Below are 12,350 nucleotides of genomic sequence, written 5' to 3'. Positions count from 1 at the left end.
GCTGAATACATTTTGGCCTAAATTTTTGACTAAAATTTAGTTTATTCGATTTTACTTCTAACAAAAAGTAAAAAAATATTGTTTTTTTTTTCAAAAATGTCGCTCTATATTTGTATATAGCGCAAAAAATTAAAATCGCAGAGGCAATCAAATACCATCAAAAGAAAGCTCTATTTGTATGAAGAAAAGGACGCAAATTTTGTTTGGGAGCCACGTCGCATGACCGCGCAATTGTCTGTTAAAGCGACGCAGTGCCGAATTATAAAAACGCCTTTGGGCATTTGGCAGCATATTGGTCCGGGGCTTAAGTGGTTAAGTTTCCTTGGCTGACGTTTTTTTCTGCTTCTGAAAAAGAGCTTGAAGAGCGCACTTTGAAACCCCAGTCTGCTTTAAATTGTTTGTGTGGGAGAGACCTTGCTGATGCAGCATAGCTGCATTATGTCTTGTTGCTGCATGTGAAATTGATGATCATTAGCACCTGCTTAGCAGGGCCGCCATCAGGGGGGTACAGACAGTACACCTGTAAGGGGCCCAGAGGTCCCCAGGGGCCAGGATGGCAACCCCCTTTAAAAAAGACCCCTTTTTTTAGGGGTCTGGAGGTCCCCGGGGCCCTGGATGGCAACCCCCCCCCCCTTTTTTATTTATTTTCTTATAAAAAAAATTATATATACTTTCGCAAGGCACTGTGTGTGTGTATATATATATATACTGTATATATATATATATACACACATATATATTTTTTATTATTATTATTATTATTAAAGGGCCCAGAGGTCCCCAGGGCCCCATGTGGCAACCCCCCCCCCCTTTTTTTTTTTTTTTATAAATGTTTTTTTTTTTTTTTTTATATTTTTTTATTAAAAGGCCCAGAGGTCCCCAGGGCCCCCCGGATGGCAACCCCCCCCCCCTTTTTTTATCTTTTTTTTTTCATTAAAGGGCCCAGAGGTTTCTTTTTTCTTTTTATTAAAGGGCCCAGAGGTCCCCAGGGCCCCGGATGGCTACCCCCTTTTTTTTTTTTATAATTTCTTTTATACATATTATTCTTTATTTCTTCTTTTTTTGTAAAGGCCCCCCGGGGCTTAATGACACCAATGATGGGACACAATTCCTCCCAATGACACCAATGATGGGACACAATTCCTCCCAATGACACCAATGATGGGACACAATTTCTCCCACTGACACCAGAAATGGTGCTTAATGACACCAATGATGGGACACAATTCCTCGCAATGACAACAACAATGGGGCTTAATGACACCAATGATGGGACACAATTCCTCCCAATGACACCAATGATGGGACACAATTCCTCCCAATGACACCAATGATGGGGCACAGTTCCTCCCAATGACACCAGAAATGGGGCTCAATGACACCAATGATGGGACACAATTTCTCCCAATGACACCAGAAATGGGGCTTAATGACACCAATCATGGGACACAATTCCTCGCAATGACAACAACAATGGGGCTTAATGACACCAATGATGGGACACAATTCCTCCCAATAACACCAACAATGGGACACAATTTCTCCCAATGACACCAGAAATGGGGCTTAATGACACCAATGATGGGACACAATTCCTCGCAATGACAACAACAATGGGGCTTAATGACACCAATGATGGGACACAATTCCTCCCAATGACACCAATGATGGGACACAATTCCTCCCAATGACACCAATGATGGGGCACAGTTCCTCCCAATAAAACCAACACTGGGACATAATTTCTCCCAATGACACCAACAATGGGGCTTAATGACACCAATGATGGGACACAATTCCTCGCAAAGGCACCAACAATGGGACACAATTTCTCCCAATTACACCAGCAATGGGGCCAAATGATTCCTCCCACTGACACCAAAGATGGGGCATTATTTATTCCCACTAATAATCGTGATCTTTTCTACACCGGATGGCCAAATTCTGGCCCCCATTAAGTCTGAAGAACAGTAAACTGGCCGTTTGTCTATTAAAGCGGGAGTTCACCCATTTAAAAAAAAAAAAAAAATCTCCCCTTAGCTTCCTGCTCGTTCGGTCTAGGGGAATCGGCTATTTATATTAAAATATGTGCAGTACTTACCCGTTTTCGAGCTGCATCTTCTTCCGTCGCTTCCGGGTATGGGTCTTCGGGAGCGGGCGTTCCTTCTTGATTGACATTCTTCCGAGAGGCTTCCGACGGTCGCATCCATCGCGTCACTCGTAGCCGAAAGAAGCCGAACGTCGGTGCGGCTCTATACTGCGCCTGCGCACCGACGTTCGGCTTCTTTCGGAAAATCGTGACGCGATGGATGCGACCGTCGGAAGCCTCTCGGAAGACTGTCAATCAAGAAGGAACGCCCATTCCCGAAGCCCATACCCGGAAGCGACGGAGAGGATGCATCTCGTAAACGGGTAAGTACTGCACATATTTTAAAATAAATAGCCGATTCCCCTAGTAATAACGAGCAGGAAGCTAAGGGGGAAAAGTGCCCTCTAAGGGTGAACCCCCGCTTTAAGTTTGGAGACCCCTGCTCTAAGGTGAGGAAAGCCTAGAAATGTTTTATTATGCATTTTCAGCTCCAACTTAATTGTTTGTTTTTTTTGTTTGTTTTTTCAGATGATCGTTTTGGTGTTGGTAAGTTCATTTATGTTAATAAAGTAATTAATTCATTCTTTATTATTATTATTAATAATAATAATAATAATAATAATAATAATAATAATAATAATAATAATAATAATAAAGTAACCAAATAAAAAAGAAATATGTTACTAATAAGGTAATAGACTGGGATGGGATGTATCCATTGAAGTCCATGGATGATACAAGCAACCTCTGCACTAGATTTATATGGGTGGGGGGCAAGGGCGTTGCTAGGTGGCAAAAAGACCAGGGGCTTCAGCCCGAAGTCCAAGGGCAGAAAGCGGGGGGGGGGGGGTTGGGGTGGTGTTATGTGACGCGCGTGGGCTTTTTTGGGCTGGCACGTGACCTACATTGACTGACGGTCGTGACCTACATACACTGACCTAACTAACCTACCTACACTGACCTACCTACATTGACGGTAGTGACCTGACCTATATACGCTGACCTAGCTGACCTACCTACACTGACCTACCTACACTGGGGTGGATTCAGGTAGGGGCGCGCAAAACTGCGGCGGCGTAACGTATGACATTTACGTTACGCCGCCGCAAGTTTTACGGGCAAGTGCTTGATTCGCAAAGCACTTGCCTGTAAAGTTGCGGCGGCGTAGCGTAAAAGGGGCCGGCGTAAGCACGCGTAATTCAAATGATCCCGTGGGGGGCGTGGATCATTTAAGTTAGGCGCGTTCCCAAGCCGAACATACTGCGCATGCGCCGTCCCTAAAATTTCCTGACGTGCATTGCGGTAAATGACGTCGCAAGGACGTCATTGGCTTCGACGTGAACGTAAATGGCGTCCAGCGCCATTCACGGACGACTTACGCAAACAACGTAAAATTTTTAAATCGCGACGTGGGAACGACGTCCATACTTACCATTGGCTGCGCCTCCTAATAGCAGGAGCAGCCTTACGACGAAACCGACTTACGCAAACGACGTAAAAAACTACCGCCGGGCGCACGTACGTTTGTGAATCGGCGTAAGTATGCAATTTGCATACTCTACGCTGACAACTACGGGAGCGCCACCTAGCGGCCAGCGTCAGAATGCACCCCAAGATACGACGGCATAAGAGACTTATGCCAGTCGTATCTTAGGCCTCGTACAGACGGGCAAACATGTACGATGAAAACGGTCCGCCGGACCGTTTTCATCGTACATGTCTGCCCGGAGATTTTTGTATGATGGCTGTACACACCATCATACAGAAATCCGCGCGTACTCGATACGCGGCGACGAGGCCGCGCCGTCGCTGCGACGATGACGCGGCGACGTGTGCGGCCCTGGCAGTTCAATGCTTCCACGCATGCGTCAAAGTCATTCGACGCATGCGAGGGATGGCGGCCGCTCGGACATGTACGGTAGGTCTGTACAGACGACCGAACATGTCCGACGGACAGGATTCCAGCGGGCATGTTTCTAAACATATTCTAGATATATATATATATATCTAGAAATATTTGCCTGCTGGAAAAAGGCCCGGCGGGCAAATGTACGCTGGAATCCTGTCCGCTCGGCTGTACAGACGACCGAACATGTCTGCTGAAACTGGTCCGCGGATCAGTTTCAGCAGACATGTTCGGTCGTCTGTACGGGGCCTAAGGCTACAGTCGGCGTATCTAGCTTTCTGAATACAGAAAATAGATACGCCAGCGCAGCTTTTGAATTACGCGGCGTATCTTTGGATACGCCAGCGTAATTCGTTCCTGAATCTACCCCACTGATGGTAGTGACCTGACCTATATACACTGACCTACCTACACTGACCTACCTGACATACACTGACGGTAGTGATCTGACCTACAGTGAGGAAAATAAGTATTTGAACACCCTGCTATTTTGCAAGTTCTCCCACTTGGAAATCATGGAGGGGTCTGAAATTGTCATCGTAGGTGCATGTCCACTGTGAGAGACATAATCAAAAAAAAAAAATTCCAGAAATCACAATTTATGATTTTTTAACTATTTATTTGTATGATACAGCTGCAAATAAGTATTTGAACACCTGTCTATCAGCTAGAATTCTGACCCTCAAAGACCTGTTAGTCTGCCTTTAAAATGTCCACCTCCACTCCATTTATTATCCTAAATTAGATGCACCTGTTTGAGGTCATTAGCTGCATAAAGACACCTGTCCACCCCATACAATCAGTAAGAATCCAACTACTAACATGGCCAAGACCAAAGAGCTGTCCAAAGACACTAGAGACAAAATTGTACACCTCCACAAGGCTGGAAAGGGCTACGGGGAAATTGCCAAGCAGCTTGGTGAAAAAAGGTCCACTGTTGGAGCAATCATTAGAAAATGGAAGAAGCTAAACATGACTGTCAATCTCCCTCGGACTGGGGCTCCATGCAAAATCTCACCTCGTGGGGTCTCAATGATCCTAAGAAAGGTGAGAAATCAGCCCAGGACTACACGGGAGGAGCTGGTCAATGACCTTAAAAGAGCTGGGACCACCGTTTCCAAGGTTACTGTTGGTAATACACTAAGACGTCATGGTTTGAAGTCATGCATGGCACTGAAGGTTCCCCTGCTTAAACCAGCACATGTCAAGGCCCGTCTTAAGTTTGCCAATGACCATTTGGATGATCCAGAGGAGTCATGGGAGAAAGTCATGTGGTCAGATGAGACCAAAATAGAACTTTTTGGTCATAATTCCACTAACCGTGTTTGGAGGAAGAAGAATGATGAGTACCATCCCAAGAACACCATCCCTACTGTGAAGCATGGGGGTGGTAGCATCATGCTTTGGGGGTGTTTTTCTGCACATGGGACAGGGCGACTGCACTGTATTAAGGAGAGGATGACCGGGGCCATGTTTTGCGAGATTTTGGGCAACAACCTCCTTCCCTCAGTTAGAGCTTTGAAGATGGGTCGAGGCTGGGTCTTCCAACATGACAATGACCCGAAGCACACAGCCAGGATAACCAAGGAGTGGCTCTGTAAGAAGCATATCAAGGTTCTGGCGTGGCCTAGCCAGTCTCCAGACCTAAACCCAATAGAGAATCTTTGGAGGGAGCTCAAACTCCGTGTTTCTCAGCGACAGCCCAGAAACCTGACTGATCTAGAGAAGATCTTTGTGGAGGAGTGAGCCAAAATTCCTCCTCCAGTGTGTGCAAACCTGGTGAAAAACTACAAGAAACGTTTGACCTCTGTAATTGCAAACAAAGGCTACTGTACCAAATATTAACATTGATTTTCTCAGGTGTTCAAATACTTATTTGCAGCTGTATCATACAAATAAATAGTTAAAAAAATCATACATTGTGATTTCTGGATTTTTTTTATGATTGTCTCTCACAGTGGACATGCACCTACGATAACAATTTCAGACCCCTCCATGATTTCCAAGTGGGAGAACTTGCAAAATAGCAGGGTGTTTAAATACTTATTTTCATCACTGTATATACACTGACCTACCTACACTGACGGTAGTGCCCATCAATGCAGTCGTTCAGTGCCCATCAGCTCAGCCTGTTTAGTGTGCAGCACAGCCTGTTCTGTACCCAGCAGCTCAGCCTGTTCAGTGCCCATCAATGTAGCCTGTTCAGAGCCCAGCAGCTCAGCCTGTTCAGTGCCCATCAATGCAGCCTGTTCAGTGCCCAGCAGCTTAGCCTGTACAGTGCCCATCAATGCAGCCGGTTTAATGCTCAGCAGCTCATCCTGTTCAGTGCCCATCGATGCAGCCTGTTCAGTGCCCATCAGCTCAGCCTGTTCAGTGCCCATCAATGCAGTGTTCAGTGCCCATCAGCTCAGCCTGTTCAGTGCCCATCAATGCAGTGTTCAGTGCCCATCAGCTCAGCCTGTTTAGTGCCACTCAATGCAGCCTGTTCAATGTCCATTAGTCTGGTCATGAAGGGGGTAAAAATTTCCAGAAGTCAAGGGGTTAATAAAGTCATATAGATAAATGTTTTAGTATCATCAACATATTTCCTCATGTCTGTTTACTGTGCATTAATTTTATTTATTTTTTATCTTTCTCTGATGCATCGGATGAATATTCAGACTGTGAGTATATTGCTTCCGAATTTGTACCTTTTTAAGATGGATCTGATGCCGCGTACACACCATCATTTTTCTGCATGAAGGAAACGTTGTTTAAAAAAAAAAATGTCATTTAAAATGATGGTGTGTGGGCTTCACATCATTTTTCGGCTTCTGAAAAACGACAAAAATATCGTTTTTCGGGGTTGTAAAAAATGATCGTGTGTGGGCTAAAACAACGTTAAAAACCCGCGCATGCTCAGAAGCAAGTTATGAGACGGTAGTAAAACTGGTAAAACTACCGTTTGTAATGGAGTAAGCACATTCATCACGCTGTAACAGACAGAAAAGCGCGAATCGACTTTTACTAACACGGAATCACCAAAGGGTGGCGCCATCCGCATGGAACTTCCCCTTTATAGTGCCGTTGTACGTCACCGCGCTTTGCTAGAGCATTTTCTTAAAACGATGGTGTGTGGGCAACGTCGTTTTAATGATGAAGTTGGAAAAATGACGTTTTTTCTACATGCCGAAAAATGATCGTGTGTACGCAGGGCCTAACCGCCCTATAGGCTCACTATGCAAGCCGCTTAGGGCCCCGCAAAGCTGCAGAGGGCCCCTCAAATTACTAGAGGCCCCGCCCTCTGTGTCCATCAGAAGCCCGCCTCCAGATCCCAATAAAGTACTCTGCTTCTCTTCCTGTATTTTGTTTATTGTGAAGAGACCATGTAAGGATCCCAGAAGTCATTGCCATAGAAACATTTGTAAAGGGGAGGAGTTGGTAAAATTACGACGCCCATGTGGGGGGCGCCAGAAATATTTCTGCACCCAGGCGCCTGTGACCCTAGGATCGGCCCTGCCTACTGCATCTCTGGTCAGGTATCATCCCAGGTCAGCGTATGCTTATTGGACTAAGGTGTTGGCCAGGGAATGACATTAGAGACCCCCCCAAGGTCAGTATTCCCACCTAGATCAGCATCTCCTCCATGGATTTGGAGTACCTCTTAGATCAGAGGCTCTATTTAGATCAGAATCTCCCACTTAGATCAGGAGTCTTCACTTAGATTAGAGACCCCCCCCCCTTAGGTCAGTGTTCTTCTTAGATCAGCATCTCCCCACATAGATTTGGAGTCCCCCTTAGATTAGACCCCCCTGTTAGTTTAGCATCTCTCACTTGGATCAGAAGTATCCCCTTGAATTAACGACCCCCTTTAGCAGAGGCGGCTCTAGGCTTTGTGAGGCCTTAGGCAAGACCTGACATGGGGCCCCACTCACACCCATGATGGGAAAAATAATTCAAGGACAAGAGCCTCTTCCCCATAACCCTGGCCGGTGGTTGTGGAGAGTGGTTGTGCCCGCAGCAGGGGGCTTATCGGAATCTGGAAGTCCCCTTTAACAAGGAGGCCCCCAGATCCTGCTCTTTAATACCTTAGGGGTGGGGGCCACCCGGAGATGTCACCTGCTGAACCCGCCCCATTGTGACGTCATTGACTGAGGGCAATGGGGGTGTCACCGATATTCACTGATTGTTAGGGAAGCTGGCGGCCCCACTCTTGAGTCAGGGCTTTTAACGCTGCCTGAGCACAGCAACGTTAAAGTTCCCTGTCCCTCAAAACTGGGGTAATGCATTGGGCAAGTTAGGCAGCCGCGACCGCCTAATTTGCCTAATTATGCCCTTTAGATCAGTGTTTATCCCTTGGATCAGGAGTCCCCATTTAGATTAGAGACTCCCCTGAGATCAGAGTCTCCTTAGATCAGGATCTCTGCCATGGATCAGGAGCCTCTCCCCCCTTAGATTAGAGATGCCCCCTAGATCAGTGTCTCCAACCTGGATCTGGAGCCCCCCATACCTCCGGGATTTCCTCTTGGATCAGGAGTCCCCCCTTTGGATTAGAGAACTCCCTTGGATCAAAGCCCCCATAGCTCAGCGATTCCCTCTTGGATTAGGAGTCCCCCTTAGATTAGAGACCCAACAAGATCAATGTCTCTGCCATGGATCAGGGTTCCCTTAGATTAGGGACCTCCTTAGATTAATCTCTCCCTCTTGCCTCAGGAGACCCTCCCAGATTAGAGATCCCCTTAAGATCAGTGTCTACCTCTTAGATTAGGAGTCTCACCTTAGATTATAAATCCCACCTTAAATCAGAGTCCCCTTTAGATCAGGATTCCCCCCTTCGATTACAGACCCCCTCCTATGTCAAAGTCCCCTTACCTTACAGCAGGGCTGGACTGGGACAGACATTTGGCCCTGGAATTCATCCAGACTGGCCCACCTTCACAGGTCTCTCCCATGGCGGCCGGGCAACCCCCCCCCCGGCCACCCAAGCCCCCTCTCCCCCTTCACTAGCCACTAGCCGTTCTACTTCATTAGAGTATAACGGCTGGTACTGGTACTCTTATAGGCAGTACCAGTGGGGAAGCTAGATATTATTTCACCTGGGGCAAAGAATCAGTTCGGTGCCCCCCCCCCCCTTATGGGACAAGATTAGACAGAAGTGAGGAACTCCCAGGCCATATCTGTTGAGTCAGCTGTCTGTCCCCTCCCCCATGCTCCTCTCTCGTCCCCCCTGCTCCTCTGGTCCTCCCCCTGCTTCTTTGTTCCCCCAAGGTGAGCGCTGCGGGAAGGGAGAGACAGAGGAGCGGAGGGGGACGGCGGTCCGCTGTCACTGAAGCTGGCCCACTGAGCCATCGGCCCACCGGGAAACTCCCTGTAATCCCAATGGCAAGTCCATCCCTGCCTTACAGGGCTGGAGCCGCTGGGAGCCATGAAGTGTCGGCAGGGGCCCACAACGTAGGCAACCTCTGCTGACAGGAATCCTCAATGTGTGCAGAGTGTGAGGGCACAGTGGGCCCCATCCCCCTTGGGGCCTGTTTGCATGGCACACATTGCACCCACTGAGGATACGCCACTAAATCTATATACAGTATACGCCAAATTATCATCAGTAGAACTCCTGAAATGATCTACAATGTTAAGGGTCTAAGGTAGAAAACTATCTTATTAAAAACGAAATATGACCATTGGTTTTTAAGAAATTCATAAAGATAAATATTTCAGCATCTTCAACACATTTTCTCATATCTGTTCGCTGTGCTTTCATTTTTTTTATCTATTTCAGATGAATCAGATGAATATTCAGCCTGTGAGTATATAACTTTGAATTTGTAGCTTTTTAAAATTGATGATGCTTAAAGCGGGGGTTCACCCCCCCAAAAAAAAAATGTAACATTACATTCAGCCGAGTTGTCAGAATGATAATCGGCTGTTTGTTTTTTTATTTTATCCCCGTACATACCGTATTTTCACCGCCGCTTCCGGGTATGTCTTCTGCGGGACTGGGCGTTCCTAATTGATTGACAGGCTTCCGACCATCGCATACTGCGCGTCATGAGTTGCCGAAAGAAGACGAACGTCGGTGCGCAAACCAATCCTCCAACCAAGATACGACGGCTTCTGGCTTCGAACCGACAGGCGTGCGGCTTCGTACGCCTTCGGATCGTAGGTGCAATACTTTGGCGCCCGCTGGGTGGAGTTCCCATCGTGTTCCGCGTCGGGTATGCTAATTAGCTTTTTCCGTCGATCCACGAAGGTACGCGCGGCCGTCGCATTCTCTTACGTCGTCGCTAGTCGGCTTTTCCCGGCATATAGTTAAAGCTGCTATTTCGTCGCGTATACAGTATACTGTCTGTGTGTGTGTGTGTGTTCTGTGTGGCCCCATAATCTATTGCCTGGGGGCCCCATAATCTCCTATTGCTCGGGGGCCCCACAATCTCCTATTGCCTGGGGGCCCCATTATTTCCTATTGCCCGGGGGCCCCATAATTTCCTATTGCCGGAGGCCCCATAATCTCCTATTGCCCGGGGGGCCCCATAATCTCCTATTGCCTGGGGGCCCCATAATCTCCTATTGCCCGGGGGCCCCATAATCTCCTATTGCCCGGGGGCCCCATAATCTCCTATTGCCCAGGGGCCCCATAATCTCCTAGTGCCCGGGGGGCCCCATAATCTCCTATTGCCCGGGGGGCCCCATAATCTCCTATTGCCCGGGGGCCCCATAATCTCCTATTGCCCGGGGGCCCCATAATCTCCTATTGCCCAGGGGCCCCATAATCTCCTAGTGCCCGGGGGGCCCCATAATCTCCTATTGCCCGGGGGGCCCCATAATCTCCTATTGCCCAGGGGCCCCATGAGTTGTCAGTCCGCCCCTGCTTCTGGGGTCCCTCGGCGGCTGTCTCTGGTCCTCCCCGTAAGAACTCCACACATTCACGTGAGCGAGCTTTTATGGTGTGGAGTCCTTTGCGGGCGTCTCCCGTGATATAACCAACGGCCATAGCCGCCGACTGTATCACTCGGCCCCGCCCCCGGTGCACCGCGTCATTGGTTGTGATTGACAGCAGAGCGAGCCAATGGCTGCGCTGCTTCAATCAACCAATGAATGAGCCAAGAAGCCGGCCAAGATGCCAGCGCGTTCACGGCGCAGGACTTTTGAGGGGTCAGGTAAGTAAAGGGGGGGAGGCCAGTATTGTTGGATGTTTTTTCACATTAATATAAAGAATACATTAAGGTGAATTTTTTTTTACCTTTACAACCCCTTTAAGAGCCCATTCACACAGGGGCGACTGGGATCCGAATTGAAGTCGCCCCAAGTCGCGCTGTTGGGAAAAGCAATTGAAGTGCATGGAGCCGTCTTAATGCACACTACTGAAGTTGCTCCGACTTCAGAAAAGGTTCCTGTACTACTTCTATCCGACTTCTAGGCAACTTGTACCCATTGATTTCCATGGAAGTCACCTCAGAAGTCGGATCCCTGGAGCTGAAGAACGGGGAGAACTGTGTGTAAGCACAACTTCTCCGTTCTTCACTGTGGCGCTGTCATCGATCGTGTGTTCCCTTATATAGGGAATCACAATCAATGATGTCAGACCTACAGCCACACCCCCCTACAGTTAGAAACACAGATGAGGTCACACTTAACCCCTTCAGCGCCCCCGTGTGGTTAATTCCCAAACTGCAATTGTCATTTTCACAGTAAACAATGCATTTTTTGCTGTGAAAATGACAATGGTCCCAAAAAGGTGTCAAAATTGTCCGATGTGTCTGCCGTAATGTCGCAGTCAGTAAAAAAATTGCTAATCGCAGCCATTAGTAGTAAAAAAAAAAAAAAAATTAATACAAATGCAATAAAACTATCCCCTATTTTGTAAACGCTTTAAATTTTGCGCAAACCAATCGATAAACGTTTATTGCAATTTTTTTTACCAAAAATAGGTAGAAGAATAAGTATCGGCCTAAACTGAGGAAATGTTTTTTTTATATATTTTTGGGGGATATTTATTATAGCAACAAGTAAAAAATATTGCATTTTTTTCAAAATGGTCGCTCTATTTTTGTTTATAGCGCAAAAAACTCCCAAACTGCAACTGTAATTTTCACAATAAACAATGCAATTTAAATGCATTTTTTGCTGTGAAAATGACAATGGTCCCAAAAATGTGTCAAAATTGTCCGAAGTGTCCGCCATAATGTCGCAGTCACGAAAAAAATTGCTGATCGCCGCCATTAGTAGTAAAAAAAAAAATAATAATAAAACTATCCCCTATTTTGTAAACGCTATAAATTTTGCGCAAACCAATCGATAAACGCTTATTGTGATTTTTTTTACCAAAAATAGGTAGAAGAATACGTATCGGCCTAAACTGAGGAAAAAATTTGTTTT

General features: G+C 46.9%; 1 protein-coding gene across 1 annotated transcript in view; it reads left to right on the top strand.

The window, feature by feature from the left end:
- The window catches only part of LOC120944519 (proteinase-activated receptor 1-like), a 60,485-nt gene that overhangs the window by 45,785 nt on the left and 2,350 nt on the right, over nucleotides 1-12,350 (top strand). The window contains exons 7-9 of the mRNA XM_040358555.1: nucleotides 2,618-2,635; nucleotides 6,656-6,658; nucleotides 9,754-9,777. Of these exons, the coding sequence (XP_040214489.1) occupies nucleotides 2,618-2,635; nucleotides 6,656-6,658; nucleotides 9,754-9,777 (45 nt within the window). The remainder of the gene's footprint in view (nucleotides 1-2,617; nucleotides 2,636-6,655; nucleotides 6,659-9,753; nucleotides 9,778-12,350) is intronic.

The sequence above is a fragment of the Rana temporaria genome, chromosome 1 (genome assembly GCF_905171775.1).
Source record: "Rana temporaria chromosome 1, aRanTem1.1, whole genome shotgun sequence".
Taxonomy (NCBI): domain Eukaryota; kingdom Metazoa; phylum Chordata; class Amphibia; order Anura; family Ranidae; genus Rana; species Rana temporaria.
This window is presented reverse-complemented; position numbering and strand designations above follow the sequence as displayed.